Source organism: Sturnira hondurensis, unplaced genomic scaffold, assembly GCF_014824575.4.
Source record: "Sturnira hondurensis isolate 20B ecotype Veracruz unplaced genomic scaffold, ASM1482457v3 Scaffold0022977, whole genome shotgun sequence".
NCBI classification, from domain to species: Eukaryota; Metazoa; Chordata; class Mammalia; order Chiroptera; family Phyllostomidae; genus Sturnira; species Sturnira hondurensis.
In genome coordinates, this window is record NW_028095608.1 from 2584120 (window position 1) to 2605355 (window position 21236).

A 21236-nucleotide genomic window follows, 5' to 3' on the forward strand; every position below is an offset into this window, starting at 1 on the left:
ACGGGTGAGTGAACGGCGCCCTGTGGCCGCGTGTGACTCCAGATCAACGCAAGTGTAGAAGCACTTCCGTCAAAACTGCTCTTCACGGCGTGGGCCTGCACGCTGGCCCGTTTCCGCTGCACCCTGGGACGCTAGTGGCTGTGGAGTGCCTAAGGGCACCAAATCGGAATTCATTGCGGAAAACTCAAGGCGAGGTTGTTCAGAATACAGATGGCATGTTGCTTAGGTGTTTTGAATGTATTCTGGACTTATAATTCCAATTATAGTTCATGGGTTTGTTTTTTTTAGATTGTTATGTGACATTAATCCTTTCAGTCATCTCACACTTTGGGACCAAACCCACCTACAGATCTGAAAACAGTTTTTAACTGCTATTTTAAAAAGTCCAGTTTTACCCTTTATTAAATGATGCTTGACTCTGCAGTACCAGAAGCACTCAGCGGGAGGAGTGTGAAAAGGGTGGATGTAACGTTTCCCCCAAGAGAGCAGGGCCCCTGAGTGTAGACGCCCACTGTGTGTGGGACCCAGCAGCCCTGTGGAGCCGACTGGGGCCTCAGTTCCACGGCCTGGCTGCACAGGACTGGTGACAGCTCCCTGGGGACACCACAGGCTCAGCTGGTCACAGCAGGGTAGCTGGGGTGGCTGGACTGATGTTCCATCAGCAGGGGTAGACAGAGCCGAGTCCCGAGTTGAAATGTAAGGACGTGTAAGTTCCAGGTAGTGCTTTTACTGGGGGGGCTTGGTAATCCATTATAGGGTTGAAGGTGTTGGGGAATGGACAGAGAATAGTTCTTAAACTTTCATCTTCTTTGCTGATAGTGTGCAGATAGCTCGAAGGAGATTATATGGAGATTGTGCAACATAGTATATCAGTGTTGAATGCATGAATAAGGCGAGAGACAGACAGTGAGCTTATTATTTCTACCACTCTCAGTGCAGGCCCCGTACTCTCAGGCCGTCTCAGTAGACACCCATACATCTTTTTTGAATAAATAGGAGAGTATTTTTTCGTGTGTGATATTTACTGGGGAATTAGCGGGACTGAAGTCTTGATGGCATTATTAGAAACCAAAGGCTTATTTTTGTTACATAAAGCATAATTTCCCAATTCTCCTTTTTATTGGTGCAAGTGAAAGCACTGTTTACTTTGCTCATGTTTTAGATCCCAAGGAACAATTAACATGTTAACTTCCAAAATCACCAAGAGTTTTTTTCTGAAGTGTGATCTGGAAGGCAGGCCAGTCTCAGGCTCACTGCCCCATTAGCTTGATGGACTCTAATCTAGTCCGTCCCGGCGGGCTTCCCACAGGTCAGTGTGGCCTCGTTGCTGTGTGCTTACAGGGCTTGTTGTGGGTGGCCAAGGGAGGATGGGCCCTGCTCCAGGGGACGGAACCCTCTGCTTTTGATGCAGCTGCCACCCAGCAGCGGTGGCTGTCTCCTCACTGCGAGCGTGCGGGAGCATGCCCTGGCCCACTGAAACAGGACGTCATGCGGTGGCTGTCTCCTCACTGCGAGCGTGCGGGAGCATGCCCTGGCCCACTGAAACAGGACGTCATCCAATCCTGGAGGAGTCACCCAGAAGTGGTGACCATCTTCAGAAAGGATCAGGAGTTCTGCACATCAGAGGAGAGCCATAAACATAGGGTGAGGCAAAAGTAGGGTTACAGTTTTCTTATGGCAACTAATACTATAATTAATAAGTATATACAAGAATAAGTGCTGGGTTTCCATACTTTTGCCCTGCCCTGTATTTATTCACTTAAGTTATTGCAGGGACCGGCCACATGTAACAAGAAAATCGACACAATGTATCAAATCAAAAAGGACAGGAAAGGAACCCCTCTGGGTTCATCCCCACACACAGTTCATTTGATGAATGTTTGCTGAGTGAATGAAGTTATCCAGCTGGCCCAAGAGTAGAAATCCCACACTTTATTTTTCTGCAAACAGAGTCAATTAGATCAATATTTAAAATGACGGGTTAGAAGAAGAGTACTGCAGCCCACGTGACAGAGCACATCGCTCTGCGATGACAGTGACACAGCCAGTTTAGTGTGGGTCACGTGCATGCTTTTACCAGCTCTATTAAAACTAAATCTGGCATAATTAGCCTGTAAGTGGTAAGGAAATCTCCAGTTTAAATCTATAATTGTCTAATTGTATAAAATCTATAGTTGGAAGGAAATTTAGACACTACAATGTCTCCTCTCACTTCTGCCAGTTACGACATTTATACACATGTTCACGTGAACACATGAAGTGCACGGGCAGTTTCATGTGACCCTGTGAGGTGCGCGGGCAAAGCCCTGGAGTGGGAGGGGCACCAGCCCTTCCAGCTGAGTCAGTGCTGTGGACGCCCTGTCTCGTTTGTCTGCTGTGACTGTCCATGGGAGGGGAGTCTCTGGGCTTCATGGCTTCAGAGCTTGTGTCTCTTGGGAAAAGTTAAGCTCCCATCAGAGTGTGTGAATCAGAGAGGGCAGAGGTCGCTGTTCCTGGATGCAGTGAATTAGACGTGCCGCAGGAAGTGATGGCACCCCCCAAAGAGGCTGCGTTCTGAGGAGGGGATGACTTTGGAAAGTGGACTCCCCCTTTTTCTCTCAGCATGTGAAAAGCTGTTTTCCTTTTGTTTTAAAAGCAGTTTTTCTTATAATTTTAGTAACTTTTACTGTCTATTTTAAGAATGGTCCCGGGGTCTTTCAAGCATAACATGGAAATAAAATTTTAAGAAATCATTTGGAAAAATTGGGAGGGGTGTATTTTTAGTCAGAAAAGACATAATGATATTGATGTTACAAAGGGCTGACTCTGCATTTCTTAAGGTGCCATCAGTCAGTTGTGGTCAGTCCCATCCTTGAGACCCTCAAAGACCCTTCTCCTTCAGGAGACACTGCAAGCCCCTCTGTGCCTTTCTGGGCCTCCTGCCATCACCCACCACTGCGGTCCAGGTCCCTTCCTCTTTCTCAGCACCTGGACGTACAAACCATGGTGCCTTGACTCACAGCCCCCGCCCCCCACCCCCACCCACCGGGCCGGGCTCCACACGTTGGTTTCCCATTCACCAAAGGCTTACTGAGTGCTCCCTGCTCTTGAGGAGCTCACAGTCTGGTCCCAGTGAGAAAGGCGCTTACGGTGGACAGTGATGAGGCCAGGTGCCCTGTGTACCTGCAGTGGCAGGAGAGCTGAGGGAAGTCAGATGGGGCTGCCTACAGGAGGCAGCCTTGAGCCTGAGTTTTAAGGTGCCGTTTATAGGGCAGAAAAGACCACAGGGAGGGATGTCACACTCTAAGACCCTGGCAGGAGGGCAGCAAGGCGTGCGCAGGGCTGGGAGACTGTGTGTTCGTCAGAGCAGGGGTGTGGGAGGCAGCTGGAAAGGGCTGCAACGGACTGTTCCTTGCATGGCGACCGTGACTAAAGTGCCATTGTCCCTGCCCAGTGCAGACCACAGTGCAGTGGGAGATGCCGCCAGTGAAGAACTAGGACTCAGTAACCACAAATCACGCTACGTATTTACCGGCACCCCCCCCCCCCCATTCTCCCAGAGCTGCTCGGTCACCTGCCTGCCCGCGGTGCAGGTAGATGCAACAGCCTCGGTCGTCTCTGCACAGCACTTTCCTGTCCCCCATGCCTCCAGCTGCTCCCTGAGAGCGTGAGAGCTTGCTATGGACTTGGCTAAGTTTACTGCTTTGGTTTTCTTCTCCTGTTGACCCTTTCTCCTCCCTCCCAGACTGCTCAAGGCGGCGGTCACCGGACGCTCCTCTACGGCCACGCCATCCTGCTGCGCCACTCCTACAGCGGCATGGTGAGTGCAGTGCGCAGCGGGCCTGGTGCAGCTGCGCCCTGTTGGGTTTTCTCCTTCACGGGCAGGGGTTGGCTTACGTGGCCTTCAGTCCTTGGACTCCGTCAGTGTATGGCTTCTGTTCTTGGTGTCTCACACTGGTTAGACTAGTTTATCAAACTAGTGAAAGGTGAAAGAAGTTGTGGAAAAGCTGTTCTCATCTCCGATGTTGTTTTAAACAATTTACTAAGGAGTTAAAGTGTTTTTACTGAAAGGTAATATTAAAAATTGACTCCTGAGTTCCCCTGTGAATTTTCCACTAACTTCCTGTCCTTCCCGACTGGCTGTTCTCCACTCTCCCCCTCATCAGCCTGTCTTTTGCCCAGTCGTCCTCACGGCCCATTGGGCGCCTCCCAGGCTCTGACTCCACTGCACCTGCATGTTGTATGTGTTTGTAACTTATATGCTTACATGTACAAAACATGTAACACACAAAACAGTTTCATTCTATTTTTAAGCCTCTTTTTAATTATATAAACAATACATATTCTGTAAGATTGGAAATGACAAGAAATCATTTTTTATGATCACACTAAATGAGAGAAAATGGTCAAAGACACTTTAAAAAATTCAGTCTTTCCTTAAATATTTTTACATAGTTGAGATCTTACTATGTAACCAAATTTATATCCTGATTTTTTTTACATATAATCACAGCCCAAGTGTTATCCATGTTATTTAAATTCTCTGTCAACCTAATTTTTGTGGCTACATGATAGTCCAATATCTGGAAGTGTAATATAATTGATTATTTCTTTTACAAAGAAGGTTATTCTTAAGGTAGCTCAGGAATTCCAGAGCAGGAGACTAAGCATACCCTCCCTACCAATAATCAAAATGACAAGAACAACAACAAAAACTACACACACACATACACACCAGACTGCCCATCTCCATCATGAATATTGAAGGGAAATGTCTGGACAATGAAACTCAGAAGGACACGGAAAGTGCAGATATGAATTTAATAAGGACTTAGTAATTTTCTTTAGTATGTGGCCTCACATAAATAGTTCAAGTAAGAAAAACTATGATCATCTTATCAGGTGCTGAAAGAGTTTTAATAAGATTCAACATCCATTTCTAGTAAAATAGCGTTGATGATTATTTCCTCAATGATAAAGTAACCAACGTCATACTCACTGTGAAACACTGAAGCCATTCTTGGCCACACAAAAGCAGACGAAGAAAGACAAGACTGGGCTATTTCATGTTTTGTGGAAGCCTGGGCCGTCATAGCAAGGCATGGAACACAATAAAGGTAACACTTGGCTGAATAAAGTGGCTGGATTCAAGGTGAGCAGATAGAAACAACCTGTTTGTGGTCCTGGCTGCGCATCTCAGTTGGCTGAAACATTGTCTAGATGCACCAAGGTTGCAGGTTTGATCCCTGATCAGTGCACAGGGCACGTACAACAGGCAACCGGTGAATATGTCAATGAGTGGAACAACAAGTTGATGATATATGCGCACACACTCTCTCTCTTTTTGTTTTAAAAACAACTTGTTTACCTATAGCAATCACACATTAGAACCTCGTGGAAAGAATCCCATCTTCACTAGAAATCAAAACACACATTGCATGAAATAGTGAGTGTGAGGTTCTGTTTCAGCAGGTGCTCTCTGTGCACAGCAAATGTGAAGAACCTGGGTCTGGCTGGAGGACCTGGGTCACGTTTGCTCCCCGTAGGCTGTCCAGCCGTGGGTGCCCCACTGTCCCTCTCCAAGCCTCTAACTGCATCTGAAAGTTTTGTCCATTCATCGAGTCAGTATCGTTTAGCACCTGCTGTGTGCTGGGCACTGTTCTAGGTGCTGGGTGTAGCAGTAAATAGACCAGCCTTCGCCCTCCTGGAACTTGATTAACACGGAATAATTATAGTATCTGCTTCACGGGGACTGTGGGCAGTAGACTGGGTGTGTGTATTAACAATGACAGCTGCAATGTTACTGAGAAATGTTACAGAAGCCTTTAATAGGGATCACTTTATGTTTCTGCCTGGGGAGCCGGTATTGTAAAATTGTTTCTTTGTCTCGCATAAATTTAGACATTTAGTACATTTAGATTGAAGTCCATAGTCAGACTTATACTCCTCTGCTGGTTGACTGCGTGGGGGGCCTGGGAGCATCTTTGCTGTGACTCTGGGAGCCAGTGCTTCACAGTCAGGACAGAATCGGGCCAGCTTCCCTTTGCGTCCCCGGGATACCGACCCCCCACCTCACGTGCCAGCTCGGCTGTCCTTGGCCTTTCCTTTGCAGAGCCCCCTGAGGTGGACACTCTTGCACGGGGAGATTTTGAGAGTCTGGACGGCTTGGCCCCTAGTGTTGTTTGGGCAGTTTGAGAGGCCCCCTCCTTGCTGGTGCATGTGGTTGGTGCAGACAGTGGTGTGTCTTGAGCTCACACCCATTACCTTCTGCCCCTCATTACCCTGACACTTAGCAAGGTCTCTGATGTTAGGGTGGGGGAGGGGTGGTGGCCTGAAAAATTAGCCTAAGCTTGGTGTTGGAGAATGTAGAGTTAGGAGCACTTAAGGGAGTAGGAGGAGAAGTAGGGAGATGATGGTGTTACACAAGTGACCTTTGGAATTAAAAGTAAATGGAAGACCACTCACGTGATAAAAGCTCATGCAGGGAGGCAGTGTGCTGCACACCCACCTCAGTGCTGGGCGAGTCTCAGAGTTGAACTTTAAAGATGGAAGTGAGTAGTTTTCAAGTTTCCCTCAAGGAGAAGTACTGTGTCAGGTCAGGTTCTGCTTCTGCTTGTGGTCACGGATGTCCCATGGGGAGGAGATTTGCAGACAGCCCGCTCCTGGCCTTTCACCCACGCATGTGTCTCCTCCATCATTCTGCAGTGGAGGGGACACATGCCCTGCACCTCCCCACGGAGACCCAGGCTTGCGCAGATTTGAAGTGGGGTGACCCAGCAGGGATCTGACTCCAGATCCTGTCAGAGTTACCCTGGGCGGGACCACAGGTGTGTAATGACAGCCCTGATTCTGTGTCCTTCAGTACCTGTGCTGCCTGTCCACCTCCCGGTCTTCCACTGACAAACTGGCCTTCGACGTCGGCTTGCAAGAGGACACGACAGGTGAGCCGGCAATTGAGCTGGGTCGGGAGCCAGGAAACCAGGCAACAGTTCTCGTGGATGGAGCTGGAAAAACTGCACAACTGCCTGTGGGAGGTTTAGCATGGGGAGGAGGTTTAGCATGGGGAGGAGGTTTAGCATGGGGAGGAGGTGTGTGCTGTATTCATGGTTAGGCGCTCCCGCAGAATTGGCCGGATGTTCCAACTGAGCCTCAGACCTCCTGCTTCCGGAGGCTTCGATGGAAAGAGCGGCATTTACTTCAGGCCTTACTGGCTGTTGACCATATTAATGGCCCCGGTTAGCTTGTGATGAAGTATTGCTGCGTGTCTTTATCTGTCACCCTCCATCTTTAAAGGTTTTTAAGTAACATACTCAGTGTCAACATTCAAACACAGAACATCAAGCAACATATCTGTCCAAACAGACATGACACGGATTTACAGGTTTTTTTAAAAAATGTGTATAGTAACTGTTTTTTTTTTTTTTTTTAGAGAATCAAGGTAGGAGAACACAAGCTTTATTTTTGTTTTGGTTCTCAGTGTTCTGGTTTTAAACTTTCTACACCTTTGTGCAATTTGGCTATTTTATCTTTTACAATGGGTATGAATGACTTTTTAATTAAAAATAAATAAAAGACCAAGGAGAACAAAGAATGGAAGGGAATAGCTCAACTCTCATTAAACCATTCATTTCATGGGTGGGATCCAGCCATCCCTCACACACCCTCTTCTTTTTGAAATACTTTCTGGTTGTCCAGATTTTTCACGGACTACAAGTGGGTAAAAATAAAGCTATATTTGCCAATTTAATTTTTAAATAGACCAACAGATTGCCTTTTACACGAAATTCCAAGTTTCCCAGGCACCAAATAGATAAATGTATTGTTACTTCTATTCCGTTTTTTGTGCGCTCAGTCATTTCTTTTTGTTTTTGCTGGTTTCTCGAAGTCTTCTCATTGTAATTAGTCTACTCCAGCACACAGTTATGCGACAAAGCAAGTCCTCTCTTCTCTCTTTCAAAAGTGTTTCACACACTGAGATGACGACCAAACACCAGCACGGCAGGCAGCCCAGCGCTGGTCCCTCCCGCCACCTTCCCCGGGCTCCCCCTGCTCTGAGTTGGGAGTCTTTATTATTCCACCTTTGGTGTGTGCCGGCCTTGACCAGAGCTGGACTCGCAGGCAGGCGGTAGTTCTTCCTTGTTTGGTGATGTGCCCCAGCTCCTAACGCAAGGATGGACAAATAGTGAGCGCTTTATAAACGTTTGGGTGAACGAGTGAAAAACCCCTACAACTTGAAAAATGTGAATTGAGTAAAATGTGAGTAAGGAATTCTGCACAGTGACACTCAAGTAAAACTGTGGTTTGTGTAAGAAAAGCAGCCACGACTCCGGCTTGCGTACGGCTTCCAAGCATGCTTGAGAGGAGGTATTTTCTGATTCAAAAATTAATAGAAACAAACACACTTTAAAATAAGAAAATAAGATAAGGCACAGGATGGTAAAGTGTAGATGATAGCAGTTGTGCCCATTTAAGGCAACCTCCCCCAGAAAGTAGAGTCCTTTAAATCGTTACTGTGTCACATCACGAAACCCGAGTCTTTCTGGAAATCAAACGGCAGAAACTAGCTGTTATCACAGAGCAACAGGCACCGTGCACTGACATGTGGTTTCGTGATGAATGAAGTCAGGTTTGCGTGACTGGTGGACTTGGCCTTACATTAGTATAAGCAAATATCATTTTAGAGCAATTCTTGGGGGCAGAGGGTGAGACACCAGTCTTCCCCAAATGTCACAGCCAGTTCTGTGATAAGCATTTTGGTACATCTTATCCTAATCTGATTCACCCTCCTTTTTTTGATTTTCATGGTCAGAGATTAGGTTGCATTAGATTTCAAATTCCTGAAGGTGGTGTGAACAGGACAATTTTCTTTTAAGGAGGCCGACTCTGAAGGCATGTTTTATTTCCCTCTTTGTTTTGGAGTCATCAGCCAAGCGCATGGGCTTTAAACTCAGCGCCTCCTCTGTGTTGCTCGCCCTCCTGCAGGTGAGGCTTGCTGGTGGACCATCCACCCCGCCTCCAAGCAGCGGTCCGAAGGAGAGAAGGTGCGCGTTGGTGATGACCTCATCCTAGTGAGCGTGTCCTCTGAAAGGTACTTGGTAAGTGTGGGGAGGGGGTACGGACTTGGTGAGATGACAAAGGACAGGCCCAGGAAACACTCTCTTCCAGTTTGGATGGCAGATTATCCAGAACGTTGCTTAGAAACAAGCGCGTGTCTCCACTTGATGAGAGGGAAGTGACTCCCCGAATAGGGAGGGGAGGTGGTGTGTGGAAGTGCTGCTCACCTGCCCATGTAGGCTGGTGTCCTGTGTGACCCGGACGGCGTGCTCCCAGCGGGGCTGGTGCCTGTTCCCAGTCACTTCGTTGAAGCTCTCCATGTAGCTCATCAGGGACTGAGGGCCCTGCGGGCTCTCCTGCAGCCGGTGCGTGGGCTCTCCTGCAGCCAGGGCTCAGGCTGCGTGAGTGCGGCTGCGGCTCCTGATTTGGACACTGATGAAAGCAAATTCTCACATGAGGAGTCCTTGCCATGTTAAGAAAGGAGAAATAGATAAAATCTTAAAAAGTTGAAGTCTCTCGTTGACATAGCATTGTTTCAAAAGGTAGGGGCTGGAAATGGGAGAATGAAGACAAGTTAATGTTTAATCATCAAAGGTATTTTTAATTTTGGGGTGAGGCCAATATATATTTAATTAAACTTATTTAGTGAATTGTATGTTTGGTAAAGAAGAATCATATGCAGCAATTTGCAGATTGGAATCCACGGAAGGATGAAAGATGCTAATGTAAAATATTATTATTATTTAGAAACAACTTTCCATCAGCCTCATTTCCATGTTGTTTAGGAGTTTGTGGGTGAACGCCACTCAGTGGTGGTTCTGGTGCGTCCAGTGGCCTGAGGCGTGGGGTGCAGATCGCCTTCAGTGGTGGTTGGGGACCCCGTTCAAGGCACCTGTGCCTTCAGACCAGGCTGTCTGGTGGGTGGAACAGCAGGGACTGGCAAAGCATAGTTTTTATTTTGAGGTTGAAAGCTAATTGGACAGATATAAAATGTGCGGTAAAGTGTCCATGAGGCCACAGCGGACGGTGGTTGAGACAAAGTTGGAAATAGAGCTGCTGCTGTTGCACCGGTGGGCTCATGGAGCCCGTGTCCCCGCTGCTTCCAGCAAGGTCTCCCGCATCCCCCCACCCCCTCGATGTGAGCCCTGGTGTCACGGAGCCTCGCGGGGCCTCAGTTTCCTCATCTGCACGGACTAATAAAGGACCTAGCTCACAGGGAGGTAAAAGGATGAGATGCTCCCAACTAAGTAACACTCCACTCTGTGAATGACACAAGTATTTGTAATGCTCAGTGAGCTGCACTCGTGATTTACATGGGAGATCCATGCCCGTTCAGGGTGTTTGAGGAAACTGCAGATGTTCGGGCAAAAGGAAAGAGGAAGAAGGCAGGAAGGGAGGAACAGAGGGTTCTGCAGCTGATCCCAAATGTCTGTGAGAGTGAGGTGCCCGTGTTGAGAAGTGCTGAGTGGTTAAAAATTTGTAAATTTGTTAAAACTGAGGACTGAAAATAAGCATTTTTTTATTCGTGTCTGTTGAATCCTGGTCCAGTTTTCCTGCACTGACAGCGATGGTTAAAGATGTAACGAACTGAGCAGAACTCGCTGCTGTCTGGTGCTGCCAGATTGGGGCAGATTTAAGGGGCTGGTCTTGGTTATGTCCCGGGGCGGAGCCTGGCTCAGAGGAGTGGGTGCCCTGCTGGCCCTAGGCCCAGCACCGCCTCTGCTTGTTCCCCCTGCGCTGCTTCTGCGCTCAGACTGTGCCCCCGTTACCTGGGAGTGAGGGGTCTCACCCCTGGAAATGGCTGTAAGCCCCTCATCCAGATGGTGCCTTTTCCCATCTTGCTGTTTCATGTTCTAATATGAAATGAGATCTTTGTTCTCTTTTCAGCAGTATCCTAGAGGAAAAATAATTCCTTTGGAACCACTTGCTGTTGCTTCAAAGGCTTTCTGTAAACAATGCGTCAGTGCACACGGGGGCACATGTTTCCCTGAATCAGTGTTTTGTTTTCTTTGGATAAACACCCACACGTGGAATTGCTGGACCCTGCAGGAGTTCTAATTTAAAATCTTTGCATTAACTCCATACTGTTTTCTGCAATGCTGTACCCATTTACATTCCCACCAACAGTGCCTCAGGGTTCCCTTTTCTCCACATCCTCACCAGCATTTGTTGTTCGGTGATTTATTGATAACAGCCATTCTGACAGAGGTGAGGTGATATCCCATTGTGGTTTTGATTTGCATTTGCCTGGTGATGAGTGATGCTGAGCATCTTTTCATGTAACTTGTTGGCCGCTTGTATATCTTCTTTGGAAAAATGTGTATTTAGGGCTTTCCCCCCGATTTTTTTTTAAGATTTTTTTGTTTATTTATCTTTAGAGGGGAAGGAGAGAGGGAGAGAAACATCAATGTATGGTTGCCTTTTGTGCATCCCCTGCTGGTAGTTAGCCTGCAAGGAACCGGCCTGCAACCCAGGCATGTGCCCTGACTGGGAATCGAACCACGATCATCTGGTTCACAGGCCCGCGCTCAATCCACTGAGCTACACCAGCCAGGTCCCCCCCGATTTTTAATTGGATTATCATCATCATCATCATCATCATCATTTTTTTTGCTATTGAGTTGTATGGAGTACTTTAATATCTTAGATGTAAACCCCTTATTAAATGTATGATTTACAAATATATTCTCCCATTCTAGGTTGCCTTTTCATTTTGTTGATGGTGTCCTTTGCTGTTCAAAAGCTTTTCAGTTAGATACAGTCCCATTTATTCATTTTTCCTTTTGTTCCCCTTATCTACATTCTGACCTGACTTGACAGACCTAACTTGACCTTGGTCTGATTCAGAGTTCCCTTTGCTGCTAGAGCATGAAAACTAAATAGAAGCATTTAAAATCATCGTGCCGAGAGAATGTTCTCTTGAGAAGAGTGGACATTGTTTAGAATTGTATGGTGTAATGTGTTCTTAAGGACACTCTTGGACTTTCTCCCACAGACTGGAATCTTTAGGCTTTTATGGTTCTACATATGTATTGTTTTTTCGCTGCCTGAAGTACAGGGCCCTTGATCTGTCGAGGCCTCACCGGCAGGCCCTCCCTCACTGTCTGCCGGCATGTGCCGTGCGCCCATGGCCAGGCCCACTGCCCTGTTGTCCCTGGATCTCTGCCCTGTGGGGGCCCCTTCTCTTTGCCACACCGGTCCCCTTGTCGCAGCCTCTCAGGAGGCCAGCAAGGCCCAGGCTGCTTCCAGTGACGAGGTTTCTGGTGAATTAAAAATGAAAATCTCCAAAGTGGTTCTAAAACAATTTTGACATGTTTTAAATATTTACCCTTAGCAAGTTGACATTATTAATATACACACACCAAAATCCGACATATGTGCAGATGTACACGGAGACGACAGATCTAAGTGCATAAAGCGGAGGCCCAGGTCGACCCTCCCGCCTCTCCAAGCCCTCATCCCCATGAAACCCCATTTCGCCTGTGGAAGTGCCACCTGCCCTCCAGCTGCAGTGCCAGGACCGCTGTCACAGACGGGCTGGCTGAAGGGTTCTCTCTTTCTTCTCCACTCCTGTCGCACTGTGATTACCACTCACGTACCATTCCATGGTCCTGAGTTGTAGTCTTTTGTGCCTATCACGTTCCCTTCGGGATTCTAAGCACCTGTGGGGTGCAGAAGGCGCTCTATTCATATGGTGGCGCATTCAGTGAACCACGGTGAATGAACAAGTGAAGATTATTTATTTGTCATAATACGTCAGAACTAAAAATTTCAGTGTTGGTGTTTTGGCCTGCCTGTTCATGGTCTGGTGAGAGCCACGTGATTTTCCAGAAAGTCTTCTCTGTGTGTGCTGTTACTTTGGCTCAGATCATTAAAATAGGTGCCTTTGTGGAACAATGTAAGATGTTTCTTTAGGTTTATGCTGCTTCACCTTTGAAGGTTTTGGTTTCTGCACAATAACGTTGCTACGCTGTGAGCCTGTGTCAGACAGCTCATGCGACGGGGAGAGAAAGATACACTAAACCACACTGTGTGATGATAGCTATGAAGAAAAAATATTTTCATGGTTTGTGGAAGCAGCAGCATGGGATTGATTTGTAAATAGAGAATTTTAACAACCAAGCAGTCTCAGCTGGCATTTGTACGTAAGGGTGTGGCGAGGTGGTGACAAGGCAGAGAGCTGGCTGAGAGGCCAGCCAGTCAGCTGCTACACTGTAGTCGTACTGATTGGAAAAATTATCAGTGAGATAACAACATGGATGTCAGAAAATGATTGGTTTTGTTTTCAAGAGAAAGATAATGAAATACCTGCTTTGTTAGTGACTTGAGAGTAGCACCTTTAGGTGGAAGAGGCCCCTGGGGTGTCGTGAGGCTTGTGGGGTTCACCGTGGGGCGATGCCAGGCTGCAGTGCTCCTCACCCCCCTGGGGCGTCCAGTTTCTGGGAACGTTCAGGGGCAGTTCCAGTCTTTGAAAGCGTAAGCTATCCTTGGCATTGGAAAATATCACAGAATCATGGTGAGAATATTGGGGATTGCCACTGAAATGACCCCAAGAACACAGGTGCGTGTTCCATGTGTGTCTGAAGGCAGCCAGGCATGATTAGCCTCTGGCTGTAAAATTCTAGAGCAGTTATAGAATTTTGTTATTCTTTGTCATTTGAGAACTCATATATTATGGGTATCAAAGATATTAAATGTGCTATACATTAAAAGTTGAATACATTTTTATTTTTAAGAGGGAAAATCTGAAATTTGCAATATATGAGTTATGGAAGAAATGGTCAGGTCTTAGGTACCTATTGGGAAACATCACCACCTAATGGCCATTGTGTCAAATTGCAGATAAAGTTCCTAAAGGGCCTGGTGACACTGGTACGTTGGTCCTGTGACTTTACTTACTTCACTGTCAGAAAAAAAGTCAGTGTGATACATGTAAAACTTGTTATAATTTCAGTGGTAAGTACCCACTAGCTGTACAATTTTGTCCATTGGTAAGACTTAAAACAAAATAGTCTATCTTGATGAATAAGTTTATTTTAGTATATTCATTTGTGTGTTTTCTGATTAGTGGCTTACGTTAATAACTCTTAGACTGAAGGCAGAGAATACCCAGAGTCAAACAGAAACTCCAGCTTTGTTCTGCTTGTCTCTTCGTTTCTGGGCGATGGTCTGGGCGCACAGCTCCAGGCTGGCATGATGGGTAAAATCTGCTGGGCGATGGTCTGGGTGCACGTCTGCTGGCGTGACGAGTGGGCACAAGCACCTGTGGGTAAGAGTGCCAGGCACGGCCGTGACGTCTTCTTTCCTCCCCACAGCACCTGTCCTACGGTGGCAGCAGCTTCCACGTGGATGCAGCTTTCCAGCAGACACTCTGGAGCGTGGCCCCGATCAGCTCTGGAAGTGAAGCAGCCCAAGGTAAATCCTCCCCTTCAGTGAGACAGTTTGTCCTTGATGCAGGGCTGAAGGTCATCTCCAGAAGTGAGATAATGAGTTGACTGTTAGCAAGAGCTTTCCTGTCAAAACATTCTGTGACACAGGTGCTGACATTTAGGATCCTAGTGCAGACTGGTATTTAAAAGTGAAGTTTGTGTTAGGACTTACCTTTCCTTATTTTTGTGCTATTGTTAACTTTAAAACTGGTATGTGTTTTATGTGCTAGCTTTCTAGGGGTTACTTTCTCCAGTGTTGTGGCTCCAGGGTATTGCTCAGTTAGGCTCCTGTTGGGATATCCCACACAGTGGAGAGCTACGCAGCTGAAAGAAAGAAGGAAGTCCTACCTTTCTGACTGCAGGATGGGACTGGAGACTATTATGCTAAGTGAGATAAGCCAGTTGGAGAAAGACAAATACCATATAACCTCACCTATAACTGGAATCTAATGAACAAAATAAACTAATGAGAAAAACAGAACAAGAGACGCAGAAACACGGAACAGGCTGATAGTTGTCGGAGGGGTGGGGGAGAGGTGAGTGGTGGACGGAAGGGGAAGGGATTAGGCAGAGAACCTGTACGAATGACTCCTGGACCTGGACAGCAGCGGGGGAGTGACTGGGCAAGAGGGGGCGGGCTGGGTGGAGGGGACCAAAAGGGGAGAAAAAGAAATTGGGACAGCTGTAATAGAATAAACGATAAGTTAAGTTATTTAATTTAGAAAATAAATGTATATTTAAGATAAAAAGAGATTTCCCATCTTCCAGCGCAGGTGACTTGGAGCTGGGTCACAGCGGTGCTTGCGCATCAGGGTTGGTTCTGACTGCTGCCACCTGTGCACGGTCAACTCTGAGCCTAGCCACGCGTGTGTGCTTCGTGGGGGTTTATAGGGCTGAGGAGGTGTTTTCCGTGGGAAGGTCACTAACTGGGGCTCAGGGGCTTGGGGCCTGCAGGCAGCAGGCAGGCAGCCCCGTCCACCCCTGAGATTGGGCCCAAGCCTTATTAGACGCCTGTCTCTCTGCCCTTGAAAACAAAGGGCGGGGCCCGGTGATCCTCCCGGCAGCGTGATGGTTCATGTGTGACTGCGTTTCTGCCCTCACAGGGTATCTGATCGGTGGGGACGTCCTCAGGCTGCTGCATGGACACATGGACGAGTGCCTCACTGTCCCCTCTGGAGAGCACGGGGAGGAGCAACGGAGGTGGGTGATGAGCGTGGTCGAGCCTCGTGTTTCCTCACCTCAATGCAGTTTTTAAACCAAGGGTATGTCTGTTCAGGCCACCAGCATAGTAGAAAGGGGGCCACTAATGTCATCTGTCCCCTGAGTACTCATTTGTGGGCCTGCTTAGAACTTCTTCCCCATGTTATGTTTTTACTACCTATCAGTAGAATTGCTGGAAAAAATTAAAGCTTGCTAAGAAGCGTTGAATTAAACTGAGCTGGAGGAATGAACACAGTAAACAAACTACTGAAAGCTTCAGTTCATGTTCCTTGGTTTTGATTAATTTTCATTCTGGAACATTTAGTCTTGAGTTCAGATTCAAGATGAGCGTTCTCAACTTACACAAAAGTGTAGGATGTTTTTCTGGTACCTCTCACAGATACCATTTGCAGTCATAGAAAACAGAATTGACTGCTTTCCCTAATATTTTACATGATTATAGTACCTCTCTTATGTTAGTATTTGGCTTTAGGCCAAGGTTGATGTAGTCTGGATTGTTGACGTATCTGGATTGTTGGGAAAAGTGCATAATTACTGCAAAAACAGAACAGTGTCTGGGATGGTGTGAATGCTCTGCTTTGCTGCATGAATTCATGGAAGAACATGATAAGTTTAATATGTAAGTAAGAAGTTGCTGTGGGAGAAGGCGTTGTCTGGATGATTTATTATGCGTCTTTAAGTTTTGGGGGATGTTTCTCAATATTAACATACACATTTAGGTAACTTATTTAATAAATATTTCTTTTTGTAATTTAAAGATATACATAGGGACCATTTGGGAAGTTATTAGTCGTTAGCTAGCTGCTCACCTGGGAAAGGTCCCTGAGATCTGGGGGCTTGTCTTACCCATGTCACCTTGCAGACCTGGCTTACACGATGCCCGGAAAAGTCCCTGAACTGGGAATACTGCTTTTAGCAGGTTCGGAAGCAGGTGCTGGAGGTGTTAACAGTGTTTGTGTAAAAGACTAGAGGGAGTTCAGAAGGCAGATGGTTTGAGGAATTAATTCCAAACAGAAGAAGGAGAGAAAGACTCCCAAGGGGCAGTGGAGTGCTCCGAGAACAGCCGTGGTTCTAGGGGAACCATGGGGGGACAGGGAAGGTGGGAGTCAGTGGAGAGAGCAGACCTGGCCCCTCCTGGCTACTCTGCCCCCAGTTGGTTGGGAAGGCGTGGGGTCTGGGGTGAGGTGGGCAAGGCCCTGTTTAAAAGCACAGCCCTGAGGGGCAGGAGGGCTCCAGTCAGAGGTGGGCAGGCTCTGAATCTGGGAGACTGACCAGGCCATTGTCCTTATCCATGTGGGGGACAGTGAGGAAGTCAACCTGGGGAGTGGCTTCCTGGCTGCAGTGGGCCTGGAGCAGGGATGGTGAGGCCAGACAGATGGCCCGTTGTGGGGATGCGTGAGGTGTGGGCTGTGGGTGCAGCATGGGATCCAGGGCCACTGGGGGCTTTGATGCATAGAGGAGACGAGGCTGGAGGAGGTGGGCAGGCTGGGACAAAGGGCCTTCGGATGTGGTGAGGGCCTTCGAAGAGGCCCTTGGGGCATCATGCAGGAAATCTGAGTGTTTGAGTCTTGGACTCAGAGCCAGGGTTGGATCTTGATCTCGGGTGCCCAGGCAGCATGGAGGGGATGGGGCGGAGGAGCAGAAATTGGGGCGAGCATGTCAGCCTGGCATTGCTTCAGAAAGGCTGCAGGGCCTCTGGCGGTCCAAGCCGAGAGGAGGATGCTGGCAGTGGGTCGTGGGCAGGCGAGGAGCCCGCAGGATGCAAAATGACCGGGTGGTCTGTGCCAGGAGCAGAGGAGGGGCACCACTGGGGGGGTGCTGTGGTGGCGCATGCCGACGGGGGCAGGGTGAGGCTGCCCCACAGCCTGTGACGCGCTAAGTGACCCCCGTGGGTGGCGTGGTCTTGACCCTCTTCTCTTTCTGCAGGCAGTGGAGGCTCCAGGTGAAGGCAAAGGCCAGTTGTGCGCCATGTGCTGGCGACTCGGGTTCTGTAAGGGCCCTTTTCCGCTCTGTAAAGTGCCGCCAAGTGCCCAGCAGCGGCTGCTGCCCACGGTGGTTGTGAACATTCAGTGAGAACGTGTCTGTGACGTGCTTGGTGCTTATGAAGAAATCAACACGTTTTTGTTGTTGTTACTGTTTAGACATAAGAGTGGCCTTTAGTCAGATGCGGAAAAGTTGGAGGCATCTGGGCATGTGGGTGGTGGCCCCTGGAGAGCGGAGATGTCAGGGGGAGAGACACTGACTCTGTCTGAACAAGCCCCAGGCGCTTCTGTGGTGAGCCAGGCTCCCGGGGATGGGTGAGCATGGTTTTGTTTTAATAGTTGGATGTTTTCATTTTCGAATGAGAATATGTCGTGTCAGATCCCAGACTGCTCGCCTGAGCTCACTGGCAGCGGCCGCAGGTGCTTGCCTGTCCGACCTCTGAGCATCTGTGTGTGACCGGCGTGTCCCTGCGTGCTCACCCCCTGAGTACACTCCCCTTAGCCCTGCAGACGGCTGGCTGTCACTGCAGAGAAAACCAGGGGTTGCAAACGCTTTGATACTGTTCTGCACCCACTCTCCCATCCCACACACGTGGAAGTCTGTCTCTCTGGTAATGTTTTCGATGTGATGTTGATAATTTCTGGGTCACATTGAGGTCGATGGGTCGCAGCTCTCCCTGGGGGGGGGATGACAGTAGGAAGCCCTCCTGGCGCCCTTCCTTCAGCATGTTTGTACGGGGGAAATCAAACCAGCGCGGCTGTCAGATCACACCTAGAGGGTGGGAGTGGCAGACGTGGGCAGCAGGGCCACACCTGTTCTCCAGAAGGAAGGGTTGTGCTCATCTTGATGGCTTGGTGAGGTAGAGCCATTATTTGTGCGTAAAGATAAAAATAACTCCTTCATGTTACATGTACAGAACACTTTATCATTTCAAAGCTTGTCTCTGTCATTGTTTAGCGATGTTTCTGGCTCCTTCTGTGCTCACCCTGGGGCAGCAGTGGCTCCGGGACCCAGGCGGAACTGCGCCACCTGCGGGTAGCCTGTCTTAAGTGACGGGGACCTGTCTGGGGGGAGACACATGAGGGCAACCTAAGGGGCATTTGATTTATTCTAAGAAGGGTAAAAGAGTTTGACTTTTGGACAGTGGTTTGTAAGCTGGGCCAGTTCCACAGAAATACATGAAATTCTCTTTCCTCATCGCTCTTTGCTGTAATATGACCTGGCTATCCCCGAGGATCATGTCCTGTTCCTGAAGTGAAATGCTGACGTTGACTCAGGTTTGTTGGGAGAGGGGGTGGGCTCGTGAGGAGGTGGCCAGAGTGACACTTGAGTAATTTGGGGACACATTGTCCTGGCTGCTGTGTTTGTTCCATTGACAGTTATGGAATGTGCATAACTGTGGGACGGAAACTGTGTTTGGATGGTGGGCTCTATACCCGCAGGTGCAGTGGGCTGTCTCCAGCTTCTCCCTCACACTGGGTTTCCGTGTGCATGTGTTGCCTTTGCTCCCGTGCAAGTACTAAAAACATTGTTCCAACGAAGAGCATGTATGTCAAGATTAAATGGAATTAGATGGGAGAGTGACACCTACTGAATAGCTTAGTGTTCCCTACGCTTCCTGCTCATATTCCTTTTGGGGCTAAATTCTGATACACTCCTGGAATACAGCACTGCTATTGTTTTAAGTATCTTGAGATTTTTCGAGGAAGATGTATGGCTGTAAGTCACTGATAGACAACCTGTCCAAACAATAGCAAAAGTAGTAAAGACACAATCTGCAGAAGAAGCGTGAGCAGTTGTGCAGAAGGCAGAGATGCTTCGAGCAGTAACTGTGGAATTGCGGTTTCTCAGTTCTCTCTCTTGTTGGGCAGTGAGAGAGGGCAAATTGGGGAGAGAGGTTTTGGTGCTTGTCAGATGCAACCCAGTGTTCTAATTATTGCTTTAAAAATACACTCTCAAACTGACAGCTGCCAGAGGGGCGGAGCCTGGCAGACTGGGTGGAAAAGGGGGAGGAGGTTTGAAGCACAAATCGGTAGTTGCAGAACAGGGGACGCAAAGTGCGGCGTAGGGAATCCAGTCAGTACTAGTGTAGCAACCGTGTGCAGTGCCAGGTGGGTGCTCGAGGAATGGGGGAGGCCACGTCCTGAATGATGTTGCTGCTAACCACCATGCGGGACAGCTGAGGCTGATAGAACATTGTCCGTTGCCACGGTCCAGCTGCAGCTGGGTCCAGAGGTTCCTGAAAGGTGGGTAAGGTGTTGGCGATGGGAGACAGATGACAACACGACTCAGAGGCCGGTGAAGCTCTGTTCTGTTTATTGCAAGTACAAGAAGGTTTTTATATTTTCATTTTTGGTAGTGATTAACATTTGCAGTTAGGTGAAGCAGCACATTTTCTACCCAGAATCAGACAATTAGAAATAGCTGTATGTACAGAGTTTGAATGTCTTATTGTTTATTAAAGTTCTCAGAGTTTGTCATGGGGCAAAAGGATACGCTAGATTAAGTAGAGGTTATAGGAAATTTATTATAAGGCCTTTGTGATGTTTAACTTAGCTATCTATCTTTTCTGTCTAAAATGTTTCTCTATGCACTATGGACTCTGACTCCCTGGTAATTGTTTCTACGTGCTTAGTTTGTAATAGCTAACCAGCTTCTCTTATTTCTTTGCTTGTCTAATTCTAATTGATATATATTCCTATTCAAGGTAAAGGAGGGCCTGTTACTCCAACAACTTCTAGACATTCAGGGGCTATTTCATTAGGGGGACTTTGTTCTCTGGTCAAGAAATTATTTTGTACAACTTCATTGGAATTATGCGAACCAATGAACCTGAAATACGGGTGTCTAACAATCCCACCACCTTCTGATCACCAAAACAAACACGTGAGGAGAGATAGACAGGAAATCTAGCCACAGTAAACCTTTTGACCTAAAAGGTGATAGACAGTTTTATTAGATTTTGTAGGGTACAGGCCACTCTTGACTTTCTCATGTCTTGTTCTATTTCTGTTTGGATAGTTCAAAGAATTCTTGTTTGTAGCTGCTGCATGATGGGGGAAATGTGGGCAAAATCCTTTGACAAGCTGGCAGAGTAGTGACCCTTTTTGTTCCTTAGTTAATAAATACCAGGGAGGTCTGCTTCAAGCTAACCTTTCCATGAACTTTAGACTATTATAAGGCACATGGACTCCATCGTTATTGGCCATTCTGATGCCATCCTCATTATATGCTTCTGTATAAGGCAACGGGGGATCTGGAACCCTCTGGAGACTATTCACTCCTCTTGGGGGATACTATAATTTGCCATTAATCCCATATGCTACCCAGGAGTATCCCTGGGCTGTGGGTAGGGGTCTATATAGTTTTTTCTTGTTTTCTTGGAAGACCCTTTGTATATGTGGGTAAGGAACAGGTGTGGGAGAGTCTGCCAATAATTCAGCCTGTTGTAACTGATTCATGAGTTCTTTTATGGGAACAGTCAGGGATAATTTCTTACTCAGGTTTATAAACACCTTGTTTAAACAATTTTGGGCATGATTCAGTAGTGTGGGGAGAACTAGTTGTCTC

At 47.6% G+C, this 21236-nt stretch overlaps 1 protein-coding gene across 1 annotated transcript in view; it reads left to right on the forward strand.

The window, feature by feature from the left end:
• The window catches only part of RYR2 (ryanodine receptor 2), a 389249-nt gene that overhangs the window by 73485 nt on the left and 294528 nt on the right, over window positions 1-21236 (forward strand). The window contains exons 5-9 of the mRNA XM_037037343.1: window positions 3725-3799; window positions 6842-6920; window positions 8962-9074; window positions 14349-14448; window positions 15566-15662. Of these exons, the coding sequence (XP_036893238.1) occupies window positions 3725-3799; window positions 6842-6920; window positions 8962-9074; window positions 14349-14448; window positions 15566-15662 (464 nt within the window). The remainder of the gene's footprint in view (window positions 1-3724; window positions 3800-6841; window positions 6921-8961; window positions 9075-14348; window positions 14449-15565; window positions 15663-21236) is intronic.